The sequence below is a fragment of the Mastacembelus armatus genome, chromosome 17 (genome assembly GCF_900324485.2).
Source record: "Mastacembelus armatus chromosome 17, fMasArm1.2, whole genome shotgun sequence".
NCBI lineage: Eukaryota > Metazoa > Chordata > Actinopteri > Synbranchiformes > Mastacembelidae > Mastacembelus > Mastacembelus armatus.
Window position 1 is genome coordinate 1,106,706 of NC_046649.1, and position 25,386 is coordinate 1,132,091.

At 39.6% G+C, this 25,386-nt stretch overlaps 1 protein-coding gene and 1 long non-coding RNA gene across 4 annotated transcripts; one reads left to right on the plus strand and one right to left on the minus strand.

Moving 5' to 3' along the window:
- Positions 1-495: 495 nt before the first annotated feature.
- cnpy1 (canopy FGF signaling regulator 1) lies at positions 496-18,792 on the minus strand. 3 transcript variants are annotated; one of them, XM_026314238.1, is made up of 6 exons: positions 18,774-18,792; positions 14,218-14,317; positions 10,955-11,070; positions 2,074-2,286; positions 1,310-1,406; positions 496-670 (listed from the first exon to the last, which is right to left on the minus strand). In XM_026314238.1, exons 2-6 carry the CDS (start codon positions 14,306-14,308, stop codon positions 630-632), a joined length of 558 nt encoding a protein of 185 aa, XP_026170023.1. In that variant the 5' UTR covers positions 14,309-14,317; positions 18,774-18,792; the 3' UTR covers positions 496-629. The 3 variants fall into 3 exon arrangements, with proteins under 3 accessions (XP_026170023.1, XP_026170021.1, XP_026170022.1); XM_026314236.1 differs by lacking the exon at positions 18,774-18,792 and adding an exon at positions 18,410-18,737; XM_026314237.1 differs by lacking the exon at positions 18,774-18,792 and adding an exon at positions 14,923-14,947.
- A 184-nt stretch (positions 18,793-18,976) lies between these two features.
- Positions 18,977-21,403, plus strand: LOC113134837 (uncharacterized). Its single transcript, XR_003296097.1, has 3 exons — positions 18,977-19,059; positions 20,915-20,984; positions 21,107-21,403. It is a non-coding gene; the product is annotated as an uncharacterized LOC113134837 (long non-coding RNA).
- Positions 21,404-25,386: the final 3,983 nt, after the last annotated feature.

Below are 25,386 nucleotides of genomic sequence, written 5' to 3' on the forward strand. Positions count from 1 at the left end.
GCTCCAATCAGACAATGGATTCTTCAGTGTTTGTTCCAGTCTGTACACCTGCTACTTAGTATGTGAGGACACTTTGTATTTCAAACCTGTTTGTTCATATCCATCTGTTGGTTGTATGCAGATTAAAGTGCCACACTACACAGAGGACACTAAACTGTTTGTTTATATTTATATATCGGTTTTATATTTTACATTTTGGTTCCCTTTATGTAACATTGGAACCTTTTCAGTTAATAAGATTATAATATTTTGTGTAAAAAAAAAATGATAATCTGACCTTGAGTGACCAATTTTTATTTTTTGATTATATGATTAGTGGTTTTAGTGTATAAAACATGAAACATGCCCATCACTATTTAAAATGTTTTGCTTGGTCTGAGATTTTTTGCTTCATAAATTGGTTATTTTCTGTAGAAGCATAGTAGTTACTCCTCTGAAAACGACCATAAGTCAGAATGTGAAAATATGATAATCTGATCTGACATCAGTGCACAATGTGGTTTCTCAAGATTTATTTTATTTGTTCAAAAAAGACATTTTTCAAAAAACTGATTTTGTCAAGGTCTTCTCTTTAGTAATTCTGCAAGAAAGCTGGTCCCACCTTCATCCTCTGAAAATATATATCACCACTATAACTCCTCGTTTGTGAGACTGCTGTCTCTACAATAGTCTGAAATAAAAGCAGAAAGACAAAAATATGGGTGTGAAGGTAACTAACTTTTCTCACATGATGAAAATGTGTTGTGTTATTGAGACCTTGTCTCACACTCACTCACTCACTCACACACTCACACACTCACACACTCACACACTCACACACACACACACACACACACACACACACACACACACACACACACACACACACACACACACACACACACACACACACACACAAAAGATTATATTTGCTGTTCAAGGAGTTCATTGGATTATTTTGGAAAATGGACCAGTGTCTAACTATAAAGACACAATAACTTTTTCACATAGAGCCAGGTAGGTTTGGATGTGATGAAATGTGATGAAAACAATGAAATGCAGAAACAAACGTCAACCAGATCTGAAATGCTTTTTCTTTGACAAAGCAAGTGAAGTAATTTATCAGTGTTATTAATGTTGCCTAACACAATCAGCAAATTATCTATCAGTTTCTCCAACTTTATTCTAAATGCAACGTTTTTTGTCAAAATTATTGTACTTGATGTAAGGGGGGATATAGTTATCCAGTGCTAAGGGAAGAAGAGGATTAAGATAAATAGAGCTGCTGCATCATATGTGTTCCAGGGAATGTGTGAGGAAGCTGTGATACCTGAGACTCTGTTACATAACTTCTCGTGCACATGTTCGATGTTCTGGCTGAACACAGAGATGATATCATCCTCCAGCTCTTCCACAACTGTTTCACACTAAGACACAAACACAAGCACAGAAGAGACCTGGCTTAGAGGAAACCGTGCTGGTGTGGCTCAGTTATGCATACACAAAACAAACACACACACCCACTGACTTGTTATTATACCAGAGGGGGACATTAAATTGACTTAAATTTATTTCTTCGAGATTTACTGTAACCCTAATCCTTACCTTATCCATTCTTCTAGCAGAAGCAACAGCAAATTAAACATAAATTGACTGAAGGCAGAATAGTTAAAAGGATGACTCTGAACGTTAAACCATCATCACTTTAAAATTCAGTAATTTTCACGGTGAGGACCTGGCTTTGGTCCCCATACGTTTACCAAGGATTAGCAGTTAAGTTTACTTGTTCTTTTTTTTGTCCATTAACATTATGAATACCTTGTAATACTTTCTGCTTACACAGTGATTACTTTTGATTGGACGGTGTTACAGTAGCCAATTCACACAGGGACTTTAAAACTTCTTAAAACTGTCAGTTTTAATGGAGACTCCTAGCTAAGAAAATGACTTGTCTGAAAGCAGTTTGCAACACCTTAGACCTTAAGAAGGGATTTACACACAAACTGAGTCAAGGATGTTGCTGGTGTCAACTTGTCCTGGACTGTAAATACACAGCCCTACATGAGTGCACAGTTCATCTACTTCTGCACTCACTGCAAACTTCAGGGAGTTGGAAGCCTCGGGTCCTTCGAACTGGAAGTTTTTGAAGTTGGGAAAGTCCCCATTGGCCCCACTCCTCCTGGGAGCAAATCTCATGTACTGTCTGTGCTGGGTATCAGGATCCACATGAAGGGCATAGTCACTCATGCTGTTACACACTTCGTCCAGGAGTTCACTGAGGTGAGTCTCTGAGCGAACAAGAGGTACCTGGCCACATAACACAGAGACAGGAGGAAAGAAATGGTGAGCTGCTTGATGAAATTGGTGTACCGATTTCCTGTGGTCCTGGAAACCATGGATCTTTTTTAGAAATCCTTATTTTCCTAGTGTTTCATCTACTGAACTTACAAAGCGCCAAACTGGACATAGAATAATAACCTAAAAATATATTTTCAAATCTGAGATGACACTTTTTTCACTGCCCTGGCAATCAAATAGTATATGTGGTTAGCTTATACTGAGTGGGGAAAAAAATATTTATGATATTGTCTGACGACAGTCCTTCTCAGTGTGAAGGCTGATCCTGTGTCAGCAGTGTTTCACCACAGGATTCTGTGTGGGTCAACAGGGTGACCTCTTGTTTCCACATCCTCACTAACAAACTTCATCCTCCAACTCTGACTTCTAACCTATGTCAACATCCTCCCCACCTCCTCCATTCAAACTCTGTCCTCTTCCCCTCTTTTTTTTGAGGACAAAACAGTGAAGTGATGGTGTCTAGACAGGTCAAGACAGGTGCACTGCCCCAATCTCCGGAAGGATACTGGCTGACAAGGGTAATGCCTGGGGGTGAGGGGGCGAGGACAGGGCAGTGAAAAGGGTGATGACTGGAGGTGTTCTTAAACCTCTTACTGGGTTGGAAAGTGCCAAAAGGAGGAGTTGGTTTCCTGAGAAAGATGGGGTTGGTGGAGTAGATGGGAGAAGCCGGAGCCTCAACAGATGTGAAATGAAGGGTAAATAGCTCATCTTTGCTTCCCCTGTACAACCTCTGCTGCTCCTTTTAGCCCATTCATCGCTGTCCATCCTCCAGTGATCAAAGGAGGAAATAGGAGGAAATATGCCTTGTCTTCTTTGGTCAAAATGTTGCAGGGTGGGGGAAGGGAACAGCACAGAGAGGAAGAGGGGAGGGTTTGAGGGCACATTGCAGATGAACTGGATTTTGTGACAATGTACATATATTATTCCCTTATCCCTTTTGTCTCCTTTCAGAATTGGCTGTGTTCCCTTCTGGGCCAAGCCTACTTATTACATTATATCCACACACACACACGCATACACTTTGAGATGTCACAAAGTGACAAATGGCCTTTAACCATCTGCTTTCCAACGCACTTTTTTTGTGTTAGTTTTTCTGCTTCCTCTTCTGCTCAACAAACAAAGGCTCCATAGAAAAAATAAGTCAAATTAATTATTAATTCCTTTGTCTTTAAAGTCAGCCCATGTCTTTAACTTCTGTTTCAGCATGCGATCACTTGTGGCTGACACCACTGGAAGGAAGTTGACCAGTTGACAGAATGTGTTACAGCACAGGGCCAAAGGTTAAAGTGTGGTCACCAAGGGATGTAGGTTAGACAAGCAAATGATGATGAGGTTCATCTATCAATCAAAATCTTACCCTACTGATGATGTGTAACAACAGATGGGTAGCATCATCCACTGAGAGTGAAATTTGTGATTATGTCTAGGCTATTTGCAGGGATGATTATTTTCACTATCTATCAGCAAAGAATGAAAGGAAAGGTGTAGAAGACAGTGGTGAGACCAGCAATGTTGTATGGTTTAGAGACAGTGGCACTGAGAAAAAGACAGGAGGCAGAGCTGGAGGTAGCAGAGCTGAAGATGTTGAGGTTCTCTCTGGGAGTGATGATGATGGATAGGATCAGAAATGAGTACATCAGAGGGACAGGTCATGTTAGATGTTTTGGAGAAAAAGCCAGGGAAGCCAGATTGAGATGGTTTGGACATGTTCAGAGGAGGGACAGTGAATACATTGGTGAGCTGCCAGGAAGGAGGCCTAGAGGAAGACCAAAGAGGAGGTTCTTGGATGTAGTGAAGGAGGACATGAGGATAGTTGGTGTGGATGAGCAAGATGCAGAGGATAGGGTTGAATGGAGGCGGATGATTCGCTGTGGCAACCCCTGAAGGGATCAGCCGAAAGGAAAAAGATTATTTTCACTATCCACTGATGTGGACGTGACTTTACAAATCAATTATTTTATTGTTTAGCCCAATCTCAACTCTGCGAACACAGCACACTGATTTTGAATTAAATCTGCTTACTAGCTTTTGCTGAAAGCTTTAAAACCTAGGCTTTGTCATCTGAAAGATTTTTTTTTCTCATTTGTCATGAAGATGGCTTATTGGCTGTTACTAAATCTATTTTTTAAAAATTTATGTTATTGTTATTAATTAAGTTTATTTTGTCGAGCTACCATATACATACTGAGTTAAAGTTGAAGCATGAAAATTCAAATTTACTGACCTTTTATGTATTTCGTGAAGTTCTAGCTAAAACATTTACCAATAAATAGAGCATTTTTTTTAACTTTGTCTTTTTTTGTGTGTATGTCTGTGTCTGTGTATGTGAGTGGGTGGGGGAACATAATTGTTTTTTTTTTAAATCTGTAAACCACTTTGTGCTACATTTAATGCAGAAAAATAAAGATTGATTGATTGTTTGAAATACATAAATCTTTATCTTTATATATAAAAATTATATGTGATTATGGACAGTATTATTTGCAGCCTACAGAATTTTAATGTTTTAAAAAAACATCTAAAGTGCAAGAATTGAAGGATTGTGCAAACAAGATGGTAGTGTTTACATCTTTGAAATAGTTTGGTTAGGTAGTTTTAAACAAAGTACTCAGCTAAGAAACTCTTGTGAGTGTCACCGCTTCTCTGTTTATATGAAATTATTGCTGACTGAATAAAGACAAGTGTCACAAATAAAAATAACTAAAATGGAAAATAACCAATTTCAGGAATTTATATTATTATTTTATATGATTATCATTCCTGATGTATAAAGCAGCATTTACATGTTGCAAGCCCAGACCAATATAACTGTAACTACTGTAGAGCTGGGATGTTTAATTTTCTTTTTTTAAAATCTAGAACAATACATTATTTTTATACAAAGACAATAATAATAGTAAATGCAGTGGGGTTGAAAAGTATTTTCCTTTTGTTTAGAACATATCAAAACATCTTGATTGTATTCTTATTTAAAATCATATGATCATCACACTGTGGAACATTACATACCTTTTACGATGGGTCTTTTCTCATCATGTATATGAACTTAATAAAACATGAAGACATTTAAACTTAATTCTTTGATCACATCGAACATCCCCATTTAAAAAAAAGAAAAAGACAATAAAACCATGTCTATCTATCTCAGCCGTGGGCTTGGGCCAGAGTCATTATCATGCCATGCTACAAAATGGTTTGGAATTAAACCCCTTCCTTGCCAATCGAAGCCTTGTGAAAGGGAACTGTCAGTCACAGCGTTGTTTGAAGAATGAGGTGGGGGTGGGGTGAGGTATGACTGGTTGGGACAGAGAATAGGCTTCTCAGGGATGTTACACTCCATTCAATTCCCATTGAACGGGGCACTATTATTGCACTGCTGTGGACAGAGGCCTTTCAATTCCATTGTCCCAGGGATATGAGCCAATGAAGACCAATAGATTAATAATAATACTAATATGAGCAATAATAATGATATTGTCATCAAAGTGGAGAGTAGAAGGAGAAGGTAAGATGTCATTTTGGCCATTGCACCATAAAAAACATGGATTAGTGAATAACTAGCTCCCCAATACAGGTTTGATGATAATCTCAGGTTATGACAGGAGAGAGATCTTGAACAAGTTTGTAATTAGCTGACAATTCTGACTGTAAATTATATACAAAGTCAGGACAGCATTAGATAATAGCCTAGAGCTAGGTAATGTTTGCACAACGACAAACAGATGAGTCCTTTAATTCCATGAATCTAACTAATAATCCAGAGTCAATGCTTGGTTATCTTAGTTTAGCATTGAGACTCACACTTAGATCACAACTCATAGTTAATAAAGACATGATCCCTAACAGGCATCACATCGAGGAGCAGTCAGGACATAAACCTCCCTAAGACCACAGACTGTTTTTTTTTTTTTTTTTTTAACAATCCTGCCTATGGTATAAACTAGATAACAAGATATTGGGTATGCTGACTCTGAATAGTTCAGATGTCTGAAGCAGGGGCCTTGATGCAAGCAGGCCTAATCTCCCTTGTCTGCCTCTCGCATTGTTTTCTGACTTTCTCTGTTCTTAACTGTCAAATGAGCATAAAAATGCCAAAATAAATCTTAATAAATCTAGTCTAGCTGTATCCCTTTGTGTTCAGCCTAATCAAACTGTAGTCAAGCTCTGTACTTAACATGAGACTCATCAATGTTCTCATCAGAAAGAAGGCAAATAAATACCAATTCTTCAAAATTTGAAGTGTTGCTCTAGGAACCCAAAAGAGAGAAAACAGAACAGAAAGGGATTTTAAAAAACTGCATGTCATTTCATTCAGTCACATGCATGGGCCATGATATTATGTGTCACTGTGTCAGCATGCCATTGTGCATCCTCTAATTGTCAATGCATGACTTCCCACCAGTCACTATGGTGGAACTGCTCTAACTAAGTTCAATGTCTTTGGAGGTCCTAAATGTGTCTTTGTTGCAGCAGGCAGGTTAAACTTTTGTGCCACAGAGCAGCCCCATGCCCCCAGGAAGTCCTACTGTGAGGAGGCCAAAGAGCAAAGACTTAAAACCTGCAAATCCTCCTCACTGATGGCATCTAAGCTGTGACATCCCTCCCTCTCTGATTCAGTCTAGGTCAAAAGCTGGTGAAAAGGAGGGAGCTGGGAGGGCTCTTCTGTGCAACAGCAATGCAACAGGTGGAGGTTAGTGTCTGCGAAGGGCACAAGGGGAACCATACTATCCTGGTCTCATGGCTAGCTTGATACATACCGTTTTTACCAGAAACATTTCACTGGGTTAGAGTGATTTATTTCATAAATCATGGTATCTGTCCATTAAAAGGCCAGCGAATACAATTCTAAGACCAAATGTGAAGAAATCATGGAGGGTTCAGTTGGCAAGTGGTTAATTCTAGTATTAAATTTATTTATTCTTATTATTATTATTATTTAGTATTAAATTTCCCCTTGGGGATTAATAAAGTACTCTTCTTCTTAAAATAATACTACTGTAAACTGAGACTCTATGAGGCCTGTATTTAAGATTAATTAATATTTGTTCTTGTGCAATTGGTTTCAGGTTTTACATTTCAATCTGACACATTAATCCTGATGGAGACCTAATGGACATGTCCAGGGTATATTCACCCATGTGAGCTGGGAATGGCACCGGTACATGATGAATGGATGATTAAATGGAGGAGCCACTGGGTTACACAGAAGGTAACAACAACTCACAGCAATTTGCTGTTTCACATCATTGAGCACATTGCAAAACTAGGAAATACCCAATAAAGATATGCATTATGCATTTATGTCCATGTGTTCCCTTGTAAGAGAGCCCAGGTAGAACCACAACATCATCAGCGTTATCGCTCATCTCTTAGCTCAGACTTGGCAACTACACTTTTACAACACAAAAACGTTACATATTGAAGATGAGGAGTTGGATGGTGAATAGTCTTATACTTGTATAGTGCTTTTTTACACTTAAGTGTACTCAAAGTGCTTTTACCCTATTTCTCCACACACTCATACACCGGTGGAACAGCCACCAGGTGCCCAGGACATTTTGACCTGTGGACCAGGGAAGCCAAAGATCAAATCACCAAGCCTCTGGGTCATGGTTGACCTGCTCTACCTCCTAAGCCACAACTGCCTTCAAGAGGTGAAAAAGAAAATATTTTTAAAAATGTGTTTCTTGAATGTGTCACAAAGTACGTCATATGTATGTTAGTGCAAACAACATCTAGATGAATTTACTGCAAACCTACAGCTGTTTTGCTTTTTTTGCCACACATAGGAAGGGGGCAAATTAAATGAAATTTAAGCAGGACCCACAGTGGGGTGCAGGAGGAGTAATTAGCATTCATTGTCAGTCACATCGAAATGACTATACCTTTAAACAACCACAGAGAGCAGCAGTAAGAGCACCATGAAGCACAAATACTGTATATGTCCAAAGGTGCCCAACTGTGTGAAACTCTCCAGAGGACCTGAGTCTACAGATGGGGAGGGTCCCGGCTCTGTGGAAAACATCTTGTATTGTTCTGCTACCTAAAGTAAAGTGTCTGGCTTAATTAAATAACTACTATTCTCTGTTTAGTGATGCTCAAGCTCAAACGCATAATAGATGCTCTGCAGTTTGCTTACAAGGAACACACTGATGTGGATAATGCTGCCCTCTACATGCTTCACAGTGCCTTCTCTCCTCTGGAAGAACATGGAAATTACTTAATACTTATTATTCTCACTACAAGACTACCTGAATTTTCCTTCGGGAATCAATAAAGTTTATCTCATCAGAAAAAGCTGGTCAAGAAGTCAAGTCAAGCGAGCTTTTGAGAAATTCTAACATTCATTTAACAGGAAGTTAGATCAACCAATAAGTGCATAAGATATGCAGCTCCGTAATACACATTTGGGAGATTTGCATGTCGTTAGTGTGTGTTTCCATCCTTTCTAAGGATTCTTGCTAAGCAGTATGATATAAGATATAATGCTGGGTTATGCTGCTGATTTAGACAGTTTAAAGGTATGTTAGGTTATGGTGTCAAGGGTCATAGGGCTCAGTAAATATCTAAAAGCAATACCTGATACTTATTCTAGGGCCCAGTGATCATCTTTTAACTTTAATGGGCTTCCATAGGAAAACTACCCCGGCTTTTGAAACATTTCAGTATATACCGATAATTAAAAGAATATTTCAGGACTTTCGTCCAGCCTTCTTATCTTACTTGCACTCATCAATCAGTACAACTATCATAAGTATAATCAAGGATTAAAGGCCAGGAGATCAATAGCAGAGTTGGACACCCCATGGTAACCTTGTCCCCGAGTAATAGAGGATGTCCAGGTTCTAGTGGGATGTGACCTCATTAATCCAGGAACAATAAGCCAAATCCATAGTTTCACTGTGTCTACACACCATAGATCATTCTACTCTAAGAAGAAATACATACCAACATCCACATCACTGAACACAGACTTTCTTTGCGAATCACAGCTATCACATCTAAATAAAGTTTTACAACATTTAAGTTGGACATTATTTTGAAACAAGAAAGGCTTGCATGTGCAAGGAAACTGAAACAGATCTACAACAGGGAACATTTAAAACACTGAAATATCTTTAACTGACACTCAACACATGAATCATGCAAACTGTGCACAAACACTGCAAACACTTCTCTATTTTATTTTCATTCTTGTATGTGCTTTGTCCTTAGAGGCATCTGCATTGGGTTTAGTTGTATGACCACAGTTTTTTATAACTGCTTCACATCTGTGTGGCATGGAGTCAACCAACTTGTGGCACCTTTCAGCTGTTATTCCACTCCATGATTCTTTAACAACATTCCACAATTCATTTACATTTCTTGGTTTTGCTTCAGAAACAGCATTTTTATTATTACCCCACAAGTTCTCGATTGGATTAAGGTCCGGGGATTGGGCTGGCCACTCCATAACATTAATTTTGTTGGTTTGGAACCAAGACTTTGCTTGTTTACTAGTGTGTTTGGGGTCATTGTCTTGTTGAAACAACCATTTCAAGGGCATGTCCTCTTCAGCATAAGGCAACATGACCTCTTCAAGTATTTTGACATATGCAAACTGATCCATGAACCCTGGTATGCGATAAATAGGACCAACACCACAGTAGGAGAAACATGCCCATATCATGATGCTTGCACCACCATGCTTCACTGTCTTCACTGTGTACTGTGGCTTGAATTCAGAGTTTGGGGGTCATCTCACAAACTGTCTATGGTCCTTGGACCCAAAAAGAACAATTTTACTCTCATCAATCCACAAAATGTTCCTCCATTTCTCCAGTTGATGTGTTCTTTGGCAAATTGTAACCTCTTCTGCACATGCCTTTTTTTTAACAGAGGGACTTTGCAGGGGATTCTTGAAAATAGATTAGCTTCACACAAACATCTTCTAATTGTCACAGTACTTACAGGTAACTCCAGACTGTCTTTCATCATCCTGGAGCTGATCATTGGCTGAGCCTTTGCCATTCTGGTTATTCTTCGATCCATTTTGATGGTCGTCTTCCATTTTCTTCCACGTCTCTCTGGTTTTGCCCTCCATTTTAAGGCATTGGAGATCATTTTAGCTGAACAGCCTATAATGTTTTGCACCTCTTTATAGGTTTTCCCCTCTCCAATCAACTTTTTAATCAAAGTACGCTGTTCTTCTGAACAATGTCTTGAACGACCAATTTTCCTCAGGCTTTCAAATGCATGTTCAACAAGTGCTAGCTTCATCCTTAAATAGGGGCCACCTGATTCACACCTGTTTTTTCACAAAATTGATGACCTCACTGATTGAATGCCACACTGCTATTTTTTGAACACACCCCTTTCAACTAATTCCTCAATTGCACAGCCTTAAGAGCGTGCATATCATGAATGCTGGGTCTTGTTAGTTTTGTGAGAATCTACTGCACCAACTGGTAACTTGTTTGCCATGTAGCAATAAAAAATATACTAAAAACCTGGATTATTGTGGTTAGTCACATTGTACTGCTATTATTTTGAACAATACTGTAGGTAATAGCTGCAATAGACAAGTGTGCGAGTGAGAAGATAAAAGTATCCTTACATACATGTCAGCGTTCTTTACCTTTTTGTCTGTCATGGATCCATCAGGGTTGAGTCTAAAGCTGCCCACATTGATGGTTTTCTTTGGGTCCACCTGACTGATTGAGTAGTTTAGTTCATCCACAATAGCTTTGCATGCTGGAAAACACAGGCAAACATCCCTAAATACATTACATGTACCTCTTCCACCACTGTTGACTTTACAGTGGGTACGGAAAGTATTCAGACCCCTTTAAATTTTTCACTCTTTGTGTCATTGCAGCCATTTGCCAAAATCAAAAAAGTTCATTTTATTTCTCATTAATGTACACTCAGCAGCCCATCTTGACAGAAAAAAACAGAAATGTAGAAATTTTTGCAAATTTATTAGAAAAGAAAAACTGAAATATCACATGGTCATAAGTATTCAGACCCTGTGCTCAGTATTGAGTAGAAGCACCCTTTTGAGCTAGTACAGTCATGAGTCTTCTTGGGAATGGTGCAACAAGTTTTTCACACCTGGATTTGGGGATCCTCTGCCATTCTTCCTTGCAGATCCTCTCCAGTTCTGTCAGGTTGGATGGTGAACGTTGGTGGACAGCCATTTTCAGGTCTCTCCAGAGATGCTCAATTGGGTTTAGGTCAGGGATCTGGCTGGGCCAGTCAAGAATGGTCACAGAGTTGTTCCGAAGCCACTCCTTTGTTATTTTAGCTGTGTGCTTAGGGTCATTGTCCTGTTGAAAGGTGAACCTTTGGCTCAGTCTGAGGTCCTGAGCACTCTGGAAGAGGTTTTCTTCCAGGATATCTCTGTACTTGGCCGCATTCATCTTTCCTTCAATTGCAACCAGTCGTCCTGTCCCTGCAGCTGAAAAACACCCCCACAACATGATGCTCCCACCACCATGTTTCACTGTAGGGATTGTATTGGGCAGTGATGAGCAGTGCCTGGTTTTCTCCACACATACCGCTTACAATTAACGCCAAAAAGTTCAATCTTGGTCTCATCAGACTAGAGAATCTTATTTCTCATAGTCTGGGAGTCCTTCATGTGTTTTCTGGCAAACTCTATGCGGGCTTTCATGTGTCTTGCACTGAGGAGAGGCTTCCGTCGGGCCACTCTGCCATAAAGCCCCGACTGGTGGAGGGCTCCCATCTCCCTACTGCATCTCTGGAGCTCAGCCACAGTGATCTTTGGGTTCTTCTTTACCTCTCTCACCAAGGCTCTTCTCCCACGATTGCTCAGTTTGGCTGGACGGCCAGGTCTAGGAAGAGTTCTGGTCATCCCAAACTTTTTCCATTTGAGGATTATGGAGGCCACTGTGCTCTTAGGAACCTTGAGTGCTGCAGAAATTCTTTTGTAACCTTGGCCAGATCTGTGTCTTGCCACAATTCTGTCTCTGAGCTCCTTGGGCAGTTCCTTCAACCTCATGATTCTCATTTGCTCTGACATGCACTGTGAGCTGTAATGTCTTATATAGATACGTGTGTGCCTTTCCTAATCAAGTCCAATCAGTTTAATTAAACACAACTGGACTCCAATGAAGGAGCAGGACCATCTCAAGGAGGATCAGAAGAAATGGATAGCATGTGAGTTAAATATGAGTGTCACTGCAAAGGGTCTGAATACTTATGACCATGTGATATTTCAGTTTTTCTTTTTTAATAAATTTGCAAAAATTTCTACATTTCTGTTTTTTTCTGTCAAGATGGGGTGCTGAGTGTACATTAATGAGAAATAAAATGAACTTTTTTGATTTTGGCAAATAGGTGCAATGACACAAAGTGAAAAATTTAAAGGGGTCTGAATACTTTCTGTACCCACTGTATGCACAAGTCTGATGGACTGATGGACAGCAGGCCTGAGGGTGAGCTTCATGTCAGTACTTTGGATAGGGGTAACGCTTCCTTTTACAGTCCCCTAATTACTAAGAATTTACTTGGTAAATAAGTGCCTTTCAGTTGTAACTGGATTATGTTGGTAATAACTCAGATATATTTATACTAAGTAAAACAACTATTTGCTAGGTAAGTGAGCTGAAACTGGACCCAGAAATTACTGCGTTCTTCCCACATCCTTTGTAATATGTTGTTCTCTTTTCCATGCATTCAACACAAATGTTTACCATGTAAGTTCTCTTACATTACTAAGTAAAACAACAATTTACTAGGTAAGTAAGCTGAAATTGGACTGTAAAAGACAGATATTTAATTGAAAGTTTTTAGAACTTAACTTTATCATAATCACACAAGCATATTGATGTTATGATCATACATAACAGAACATTCAGCAGTTTAGTAAATAAATAGAAGAAATCTATTTAGTCTCATAACTACTCTTCTCCTTTTGAATGCATGAATACAGCAGTGATTACACTAAATAACAGACAAGAGTTTCTTTTACAGTCCAGTTTCAGCTCACTTACCTAGTAAATAGTTGTGTTTTACTTAGTAATGTAAGAGAACTTACATGGTAAACGTTTGTGTTGAATGCATGGAAAAGAGAAAAACATATTACAAAGGATGTGGGAAGAACGTGGTCATTTCTGGGAAACAGATGAGACTTTCTTTTACAGTCCAGTTTCAGCTCACTTACCTAGCAAATAGTTATGCTTTACTTAGTATAAATATATCTGAGTTATTACCAATATAATCCAGTTACAACTGAAAGGCACTTGATGGGTTACAATGGATGTTTTTCTTAGTATTTCATCTATAGTTACACTGTATTTCCTTAGTTGTTACAGATGGTAGTTACCCATCACATACTGTAAGTTTCCCTTTATTTACCAAATAAATTCTTAGTAATTAGGGGACTGTAAAAGAAAGCGTTACCGTATCTTCAGGTACCATTCTTATTGAACTCACACAGAATATGAACTAATTTAAAACTCTAAGGTGCTTGCCTGGAAGAAAAACATTTGTTGAACATTAGAGCCTGACTGATTTTAGACCAACATTTATATCCAAGTTTAAAAATTCCACTATATATAAAGATCAATATTCATAATGTAAGTATTTTTTATAAGAATCTTTTAAATGTGGTTTCCAAAAGTCTATCACAAAGAAATGTAGTGAGCAGGACATTGTAAGAGTGTATAAATCACCTTTTCCGTGTTCTCTCCTAGGCAAAAAAAATGCTCTTGAAACTGGGATATGGTTTGTAATTGTCGCATGACTTCACCAAATTCACTACTAAACCTTGTTCTGGCAGTGCATAATGATTGGACTGCAACTGAAGTGATTTTAATATTATTCGTTGTTGTTCCTTTTTTGTATGTTTCTGTTTGTTTCTAAGAGCTGTTTTACCAGAACAGTAGAGCACCTTATCCCTCTTCCCCTGGCTGCTGATGGTGAAGACTGATAGCATCATCACAGTCATAATAATCCATGAAGCCATGTTGATAACCTAACAGGACAGACAGACAGTTAAGACTAACAGCCTGATTAGATAGTAACACAAACTCAAACAATCTAAACTAAATCAGTTTGTTCAACTTGTCTTTATTTTATTTTTATTTTGTTGTTTCTCAACTAAAGCAGCAGGGCATTAATTCATACCCGTACAATGTTAGTGACTCATAGTTGACTCAGCATAAAAAGTCTCAAATAATAGACGTGGACTACAGCTCAGAAGGTACACTTCACTAACAAAACATCTGATCGCCAGATAGGTCAAAACAAAGATGATGAAGGGGAGAAAAGGGTAACAAATTTAAACAGAAAAACTTATCTGTCTTTGTACACAAATATATCATCTGTAATTTGTGATTTAATCACACGCTTGAAATTGAACACTTAATAGTTTTCCCCCAAAATCCTCTTTTGTCTGACCATTCTTTAATAACTTTTGAATTTAAGATAATGGATCATGCGGTGTTCGGAAGAAAATTCCACTACAGATGTTTATCTGACAATGCTGTTAATAAGTTTAAGAAAATGATTCCATTTTTATTTTCATCTATGCCATGTGCCAACACAGTGGAGGGAAGCTGCCTCAATCCTACACCCTACCAAGTTGACTATGTTGTTGACAGCGCTGTAGCCTCACTGCGTGAAATGCTTGATACTGTGGCCCATCTGAAAAAGAGGTTAGTGAATCAGAGGACATTAGCTCCATGGTACAGTTCACATATTCGTACCTTAAAGCAGGCATCACGAAGGCTGGAAAGGAAGTGGCGTTCCACAAATTTAGAAGAATTTTATCTAGCCTGGAAAAACAGTCTACTAACATATAAAAAAGCTCTCCGTATAGCCAGAACTGCATACTATTCATCACTAATAGAGGAAAATAAGAACAATCCCAGGTTTCTTTTCAGCACTGTAGCCAGGCTGACAAAAAGTCACAGCTCTGTTGAGCCCAGTGTTCCCTTAGCTCTCAGCAGTGATGACTTTATGAGTTTCTTTATAAATAAAATCATAACTATTAGAGATAAAATTCATCAGATGCTTCCATAGTTGCCATAAATTAATCTTCTACTACAGTAGCTCTTGAATCTATGAGACCGATTATGTTTAGACTGCTTCTCTCCCAATGATCTCTCTGAGTTCACGTCAGTAGTTGCTTCATCTAAATCATCAACATGTCTCTTAGACCCCATCCCAACTAGACTGCTTAAAGACACCCTGCCATTAGTTGGCTCATCTTTATTAGACTTGCTAAATTTATCTCTAGTATCAGGCTATGTACCACACGCTTTGAAGACTGCAGTAATAATCCATGAGACCTAGAAGTCACACTTTTTCACACAGGGCCATGTAGTTTTGGATTTTGTTTTCCCTTAATAATAAAAACCTTCATTTACAAACTGCATGATGTGTTTACTTGTGTTATCTTTGACTAATATTTAAATTTGTTTGACGATCTGAAACAAAGTGTGATAAACATGCAAAAAAAAAAAAGAAAATCAGGAAAGGGGCCAACACTTTTTCACACCACTGTATATGCTGTTGCTGCACAGTGTTTATTCGTTTCTTGTTGCTGTTCTTTTTTCTCTCTTCTATCCATTCACCCCAACCAGTCAAAGCAGATTTAATGGAAGTAGTTACGCAGTACTTTCAGTTTACTTTGTATGTACTTATCAAATATAAAATAAACAAAACTATACCCAAGTATTCTTGAATTATACTGTGAGGTATACAGAAGTATCTACTTTATTGAGATATATTTAGTATAATTAAGCATTCTTGTCTTACCAGAGGTGGGAAGAAACGAAGAACAAATACTTTGTTACTGTGCTTAAGTAGATTTTTCAGGTATCTGTACTTTACTCGAGATTTTTGTGACGACTTCTTACGTTAAACTACATTTACACACAAATATCTGTACTTTCTACTCCTTACATTATCAAAACAGGCTTGTTACTTTTTCAACCTCTGCGGATGATGACACGACGTAAAAGACGTAACTAACTAGAGAGGGAAATTGATTGAGTGTACAGATTATGACAGAGAGAAAACTTGCAGTGCGACACGGAGGAAGAAAGGGATCCAGGGAGTATTGACAAGTCCAACAATAATGCACCCAATACGGAAAAGCAAGGCATTCCCCATCCATGGCCATATTTAAAAGAACCGTTTGATATTGTTGGCTTCAAGAATGATTCATGGTGATCGGTGTTGTGTTTTGGTCCCTGTACTAGCACTGTACAGGTTGCTAATAAAAGAAGAACAATTTCCTTTTTTTGTGTCGGAACGTTTTTAGTTTTGTGGTGTTATCAAAAGATGCATTGTGTATCATTGACGGCAAAAAAAGTTTTACTTTTTACTTAAGTACATTTGAGACCCTGTACTTTCTTACTTTTACTTGTGTAAAGGAGCTGAGTCAGTACTTCTACTTCTCCAGTCTTTTTTCACACAAGTATCTGTACTTCTACTTAAGTATAGAATGTGAGTACTTTTGCCACCTCTGTGTATTACATATAACATTTACATATTTGTTTTGTAGTTTTAGGTTAAATAGCTTAGACTAAAGAGTACATAGGTTAAAATGAACTAGTAGCAAAGGAGCAAGTCTTCTAACACAGTGAGATTTCCCAGCATGCCCCAAGGAAAGAAACTCTGTTTGACCACTATTATTGTCTGAGTTCACGCTGATCGATTATGTTCCTTTGTGTTTGTAGCACAGTGAGTGGCTATTTCATTCTGTGTTGAAGTTAAATGATCTTGTCCAGTTATTTTTTTCCTATTTGTACCCTAAGTGTAACATGTCCTGCCCTTTTGTTGCATGGCGGTGTTACGTTTCTGATTGGACTGGGCAACTTATAGGCTTGTCACACCCAAAGAAAGCCATTAAAGTGTGGAGTTATCGTAGTTTCCTGTCTAGATCAGTAATATAATTGCATAAAGAGCAGGCAAGAAGCATCGAAGTACCAGTAAGTAGTACCAGTAAATTCAATACACAACAGAGCTGCAGTACAAAATTAAACTATTTGTGTTCTCAAAGTTTACTACTCTTACACCTAAAGTACACTTCAAAGTATACTTTTACAAAATAAAAAGTGGGCTAATTTAGTCCCAAGAAGTCTGAAAATAGCACACTTAAAAGTGTACAACTGTACATTGATATTAATAGCCCATACCTGCTACATATTTTGGAAACATATTTGAACTTTACTTAAATTTACTTTATAAAATAAAGTTTACGTACAATTACTTTTAGTAAGGGATGCTGTCAAAGCATGACCCACACGGCCTTGAGATGCACTGCATTATATAAAGTTTGCAAACTAAAACTTCATTAAGCTGCCTTTGGGAGGAGTCACTGTTATGTTACCTAAATAGTCCTGACAAAGACTTCCTGTCACTTAGTAAGTCAACCATGTAGGTATGTCGGCATTAAGCATTTAAAAATAAACAACACTTTAAGAAAGTAACCTATGTTATATTAAATGCTGACAAGTGCTAGTTAAACTAAACTGCTACACCAGAGTTTTTAAAAAACACCAGACTAAGACAAGCAATTTGTTTGGCCTACTGCCATGGGAACTATAGGTAGTATAACATCAGCGCCCACTGTACAAAACCATGTGAAACTGCAGCAATTCGTCCCTCGGTTTATTAGTTAGAATAAAGCTACCCCAGCACCTAAGACCCACTCTTTTGATCGATTCTGTCTGACAATCTAAATAATTGCTATTATTTACACTGCGTTATATTTTACACCTATTTAAAGATGAATGCAACCTTCTCTATCCACTTGTGTGTAGCTATTTGTACTTGGCAATATTAGACTATACTGCGTCAAGTAATGACAGGTGAACCAAATGTGAAAAGGGCTGGGTTTTATTTTAACCTGTGATATTTGATGTATTGGGTACATGCCGAATTATAGCCTGACTCTAATCAAATTGTAACATGTACTCCATCACGTACTTGTAGACATGATAGTTGGCCAAAATGCAAGAACAAATTAAATATCTGTATTTCGAACTGTGGTCCTGCGTGCAGTGCATATCGAGGCTAAGGAATGGCCGATGGGCTAGTAGGCAGCTTGTCTTACCTCAGCTAATGTCAGGACCGGTTGCGGTGTCGTTCAGGTCACAGTAATGTTAGGAGTGCAGTTAACACAGCTACAGGCTAGCCATAAACGACTTTCTTCTTCATACTCAGTATCGGATCTATCATCCGCAGTCAGCTTTCAGTTATGCTACAGTGCAAGTTTTTACTTTCCGCTCGTAAATTTCAAAATAAAATATTTTTGACGAACAATTAGTAATATTTGAGTAGTACAAGGGACTGACGTAACAGTTTACGTGTAGTTAGTAATTCACCGTAAGTTAAAACAGTGTTTCTCTTCCATTACGTTACGTTAGTCTAGTCATAGAGACGACTTAGGCTTTATTGTTGAAGGCAAATCACCTCACCTCTCTCTCTGTACCTGTTTCCAGCTGACTTGACGCAATAGACAGTGACCAGGAAATTTCAGAATATAGACGTGTACGTGCTCGGCTGTGGTGGAGCCACGTTCTGTCAGCCATGGCCTGTTCAACCAATCATGTTCCAGTCTCAGAAAGGCCCAACCAATCAATTAGCAACGGTGTCTCATGCAGCGTATCGCAGGATGCTTCTGGTTAATTTTAAAAAAAACAAATAGAAAATCGATTACTACTATACAGTACACTAAATGCAACGCATTTTCTTAATGTTGAGGTGAGATAAACTTTATTAATTTCCTCACTTGTCTTTTTCACTTAATTATCTTACTTTCTTACTCTACTGTTCTTGATATGGTTAATTCGTTAGTTTAGTTACAGTATGCTCGCTCCTTAAATGATATGAACTGGTGTGATTAGGCTGGTGTGTGATGTAATTGTGATAAACTTTCAATTTCTTATAAATGTATTTTATAGTGAAATATAATACATAGAGGTTCGTGATTTATGAGATACATAGTAGTGTGAAAAGCACTGGCATGACCAAAAGCCAGACACATCCTGGGTTAAAGCATATTAAATAACATTTAACACAGTAACATAATAACACAACACAGTTGTGATAAAAATGACTAGCTATTTTTGCTGAGTGCTTTTAAGTTTAATGTGGTGTATTGTTATTATTTCATTTTAAAAATTAAAGTTGCACATAACTGGTATGACAATTTCTGGGACTCAAGCCTCTGGTTAAAACATGCTGGTAAGCAATAAATCTAAACTATTAATTAACTCGGCTGCAAACACAAAATGTTGCAGCTGCCATTAAACCTTGACATGGACCAAACATATTGAGATAAGTAGAGGAGTGGGTGAGGACATTTTCAAGCAGCCTCTGAGCACACTCACATTTACCTACAAGCAATTTAGAGTCACCAATTAACCTAGCTTCATTCATTGGTCTGTTGAAAGTACACACAGAGAAAACACACACACAGCAGACGCGTTTTGCATACTTTTCCTCAGTGGACCTTGAAGTTTTAATTACCTCGTGTGCAGAATGTGAGCATATATTAAAAAAAAAAAAAAAAGCAATACCAATGCCGCAGCAAAAGAACGTGGTGTGGCAGAAAATTGCTGACATGCGTTTGTTTCTTTCTGTATTAAAACTCTTTTTTATCAAAACTTTTAACAGTTTTACTTTTTTTTAAACCTATCGTATTCCTACAATGATGTGCTCCTCAGGTGCAATCCTACAAGTACCAAATGAATGATGCTGAATGTGGTAATGAAAAGGAGCCATCCTCCTCCTGGACCTTTATTTTGTATGGTTGTTTTCTTCTCACCTGGTATATCCACATGTAGTGTTTAATTATTCTGGATCACTTTCACCTGTTCTTGCTCTACCCTTCCTCTCTCTCCATCTCCATCTATGTTCTGTTTTGTCTCTTTGTTTGTGTCCAGTGCCTCTCATTTATTACCAAAAACGCAACAACAGTATGTATAGAATTATAACAATTGTTTAAAAAGCCCTTAATTTTCCCAGCTAGACAAAGAAGTTGACAGTTTCCGACCTTAACATTATGTCCTATGTGGATGTGCACTTATATGAGTTGTTCCGATGGCAAATAGGTGAAAGCATGCCTCTTATGTGGTTGACAGCCTTTGCTTCAGTGCTGCTGTGGCCTACCTGGGATGTCAGCATCACCAACAGCCAGACCAGACATCTACAACAACAAAAATCAAATTGTAGCCACACATGAGCCTGTGCATTACCTACAATGAAAGTAACACTAACACTTAGTTCATCCATTTGGAAGTATGTGTCATCGTACATGTCTGTGAAGATTCTCAGTTGTCCATGTGAAGTGATACAGAGGTTGAGTCATGGCAACTGGACCTAAATATATATGTTTTTAGGTCGAAATGTTTCACTAATCATCCGAGTAGTTTCATCAGTCTAAGAGAAAGCTTGTATGGAATCTCAAATTTATCCTTCAGGTTGGTTTCACTCCACCCTTAGCCCAAATAGGCTCATTAGGTGTGCTATGTAAATCAGAGAGGGTCGTTAGACCCACACTCCCCCATGTTCCAACACTGATGTGCTCCTCTGAACGTGTTCAATGTCCATGCAGGTGCAACTCTATAGGTACCAAATGGACGTGGCAGGAAATTAAAATGAAATAGAAAATCTCCTTCAAACAGGTAGATATTATTGAATTATTTATCTTTACATATGTAGGGCTAGTAGCCTATGATATAGCCTATGTAGACTAAAATAAATATTTCACAATGTTCCTTTTCCATATTAATGTTCATTTTTATAGCTAGTAGGCTGAGAACCAGAAAACAGGTGGGGGTCCAGCTCCACCACCCCTCACAGAGGCTGAGGAGATGGTCCTCAGCCAGAACAGTGTCCAACCCATGGTAGAAGGCATTGCTGGAGGAACCTCATCTGTCCCAAGCACCTCTCAGGACCCATCAGTCCTTGTAGACCTTTCCAGCATTTTCTCAGTGATTCAACATGGTGTCACGTTGACCTTCTGTAGTGATAAAAGACTAGTCCTCACTTGATGAATACTATAGGTTACTTTTTTGTAATGTCTTTAGATATTCTCAGACAGTACAGAGCAATCATTGTTAGAATAAGGGCATTGTAAATCGCTGACTGTGTTATGAGAATTGTCATTTTGCAGACAGATTTATGCAAAGGGTGCAACCAGGCATGTCACAGTTAAGGATGTTCCCTGTTTTTCTGTGCAAATCACCAAGACATGTAAATATATGGATGTGAACTCTGTATGAACTTTAAAGATAGCCTATGTTTCAACTCTCCCCTATTGTGTAAAGTGAGACAGTGCCTGGAAATCATGTAACCACATCATTATATAAATTAAAGTGTGCTGGGTTAGACTCGCGCTGCAGCCGGGGATAGCATCGAGTGTGCATCTCCTAACATCTCCTATTGGTGTTTCCGCCCGGTTTCCAATACAGCATCAACGGTGAAGAGGAGGACGAGGACGCTGGAAAACTGCGCGCAGTCGGTCCCATAGGGGACCGAGAAAAATCCACCCTCGTGAATTCGACGGGAGGTCGGTGTCTACTCGCCTGAAAAGATCCTCTTCACTTCTGCTGCTTGACGGAAGCCGGACAAGAGACGTATCTGCAGAAATAGGTGAGCTGCGTTGACTTCTATGTCAGGGACATAGCAGTGTCAGGGACACTAGAAAGCAGCTGTAGAGTTCGTCAGGGACGAAACCTATGTCAGGGACATAGTAGTGTCAGGGACACTTGAAAAGTAAAAGCGCTATTCGTCAGGGACGAAAAGAAAGTATCAGGGATACTGAAACACGTGTGAGTGAATGAGAACGTGTGAGTGAATGAGAACGTGTGACTGATGGTAGTTGACGGACTATTGTCGGCTGAATAGAGCAGTGTCACTACCTTTTAAAAACTGTGTATTTTGTTGGGCACAAGTAAAAATTGAAAAGTTGAGTGTGGTGGACGGCTGTATCCGCAGGTAATTAGTACCTGTAGAAGCTTGATACAGTGGACGATCCCCGCGCTGTTGTGACTGATCGTTTGCTTGTGCCAAAGTTGCAACTATGGGAAAGGGAAACAGTAAACCCCAATTAATGGGGGATCCTAAATTTATGAACACTTATTCTCCTGGATCAGCGAGATATTTAGGAGAATGGAAGAAAAAGTATGAGTTTCCTGGAAAATTGGAAACCTGCGCATGCGATAAATTGGTAACTCAGTTAAAAGCAGAAATGGCCATAGCAGAACCTAAGAAAATTGATACATTTAAATTGCAGCTCATTGAGGCAGTAAAATGGCAAGAGCAAGCTGAGAAGAGAAGGCAGAAGAGAAGAGATAAAAAGTCCCTCATAGGAGCCCTCCAAGAGGACCCAGCTGATTTTGTAGGGCGCCCACAAGCATTAATTCAACAAGAAGAAGCAGCGGCTGCTGCGGCTGCTGCGGCTGCCGCACCTGTGACGGGGGCAACGAAGGCAGCCGCGATCCCGCCTCCTACGGCTGGACCTGCCCTAACCAGTCCTAGCCACACTAGATCAGGAAATCTGTATGGTCCTTTAGTTGATGAGGTCCAAGGACTGGCAGAGGCTATGTCAAAATTAAGTCCGTTTAGGGACCTCCAGGGCGATGGGTCAAGGATGGGGCCCCGTCCTGATCCGCCGCCCTGGCCACCATTGATTGACCCAGCCAGCATCTTTCCAGCCATAGAGGTGCCTAACACCCATTTTGGAGTAGGGAATGACAACAGGCCCCTTCTCCTGGTAAGGAGACCGTGGTCTTGTAAGGAGCTGGAGGATGCAGTAAAAGGGCTAGGGGACCCCCTCGCTAATGTTCGTCAATGGATTGTAAATCTGCAACAACTTAGACAAACTTACAATTTGGACGGGCAGGAAATTGACTCAGTGTGCAGGAAAGCTTTAGGACACAGATATGGAGGAGTGAGGGGAGGATATACAGGGCGGACTCCAGCGGGGGAGGTTTTGCCCCCTGGAGACCCAGCCTTAGACAACCAAGTTACATTGTTGACAGATAGAGTAAAAAATGCATTTGTTAAACCTCCTGATTACCAAGCTATTGCCCAATGTAAACAGAAAGAAGGTGAGGATGTGCAGGACTATAGAGGACGGCTAGAGGAAGTGTTTAAGGCAAACAGTGGTTTGGACCCCTCTGACACTGTCGCTTCCCCCTATCAGCAACAACTGAAACAGGCCTTGCTGAGTGGGTTTCTTCCGTCCATCACTCACCACATCCGAAAGCTAAATATTAATACACCCACAGATGGAGTGACTCAAATAATGAATTATGCACAGCATGCCCAAGACTTACAGAAACATAAATCAGAACAACAATCAAAAGCTGCAGTGTTTGCACTACTGGATGTCATGGGTGACAGGGGAAGAGGAGGTCCTTCACAGTACAACAGGAGAGGATTCAGAGGAAGAGGCAGAGGTAGAGGGAGCTCAGGAAGAGGTTTTGGAAATAGGAAATGGAAGGATGATGTATGCTATAATTGCGGTAGACCAGGACACTTTGCCCGTGATTGTGATGAGCAGAACCAGAGCTCAGGGAGAGATGAAGGCAGACGACCAGAAGAGTATAGGAGGCCGGGACCCTTTAACTCCCAAGCATGACTAGGCCCCACTGTAGACGAAATGTTGGACCTTGAAGAAATAGTAGAAACTTATTATAATGCAGAAAGGAATAAAGTAATGCCCATTAGAATGCTAAAAATTAACGGAGTGAAAATAAAGTTTTTGTGTGACACAGGAGCAGACAGAACAGTCTTGAGGGATAAAATTCCTGGAGTGACAAGAGGTGATAAAAATATTTTTGTAAAGTCAGCAAATGGACAGGTCACCCCTTGCAGTTTCTCCCAAAGTTTTGTGATTGAGGATGAGGCATCTGGCTTTCAGGAAAAGGCAATGGCAGTTTTGTGTCCTAACTGTCCTGTGAACTTATTGGGCAGAGATTTGTTAAGTTAAAAATATCCCTAGTACCTACTACCAACGGGATGGCAGCCATAGGCCCGGGGGAGGAGATCCCCTCTTATGTAGTGCTGAAACAAGGGGCACCATATTACTGGTGGTCCCTAGATCTGCCCATGCCTGACCCTGGACGCACAGGAGAGCAGCTCCTGCGCCTGCTGCCTGATCCTCAACCACCACACTCAGAAAGCCTCTCCCCAGAGCAGATGCATGTCACCCTCTATTATAAACACACCCCAGGTCCAGATTTTGATTATGTACGGAAGTTTGAGAAGTTAGGGCCACAGAGAATAACGCTTAAGACCCTTTATACTGATAGGAAAGGAAAGGCAGTCTGCTCTGTTAGTCTTCCTCCAGAAGCTAAGCGCCTCTTGAAGGGATGGTCACCTAACCCTCATTTGTCAGTGTCTAAGACGAATGACATGCATTGGGAGGAGTTAAAGCAGTTTTTGAATAAAGCTGAGAGTATTTGTGATTGGCATGAGGATGAAGGGGGCTGGTTTAGTAATAGTGTGGGAAGCTGTTTTTACAAAAACTTAAATTGGGTTGTAACGGCCACTCCCCGTGCTCACATGGGGGAGGATGACCGAGAATGAGTGTTACTTCTGGAGGAGTTAGATCCGTGTTTGGCTGAGGTCCCTGACAGTTTCTGGTCTCGAAGCAAAACTGATGTAGGCCTAATGACCACAGCTCCAGAAGTTATTATTAAGGCCAAATCTGATTATAGACCTAGGATAAAGCAGTATCCCCTTAAACCAGACGCCCTTCAGGGAATCAGGCCTGTGGTACAAGAGATGCTTGATGCAGGGATCCTGGTGAGGGCACCAGAGGCTCAGTGTAACACCCCTATATTCCCAGTGAAAAAGGCTGATGGGAGGAGTTGGAGGATGATCCAAGACTTAAGGGAAGTAAATAAAGCAGTTGAAAGTAGGGCCCCGTGTGTCCCAGATCCTCACACTTTGCTGAACCATATAAAACCTGAGATGAAGTGGTTCACGGTTGTGGATCTCAGTAATGCTTTTTTCTCTATCCCAGTACATCCAGACTCACAGGGATGGTTTGGGTTCACCTTTGAGGGAAAGAAA

What these genes read in the sequence shown, in the direction of transcription:
- cnpy1 (XM_026314238.1), bottom strand. Translation starts at nt 14,308, where the DNA reads ATGGCTTCATGGATTATTATGACTGTGATGATGCTATCAGTCTTCACC. An exon ending in CCAACTCCCTGAAGTTTGCA is followed by an intron (nt 1,407 to 2,073) that starts GTGAGTGCAGAA and finishes TTTGTGTCTTAG; the next exon opens with TGTGAAACAGTTGTGGAAGA. An exon ending in GTTATGTAACAGAGTCTCAG is followed by an intron (nt 671 to 1,309) that starts GTATCACAGCTT and finishes CTTTTATTTCAG; the next exon opens with ACTATTGTAGAGACAGCAGT.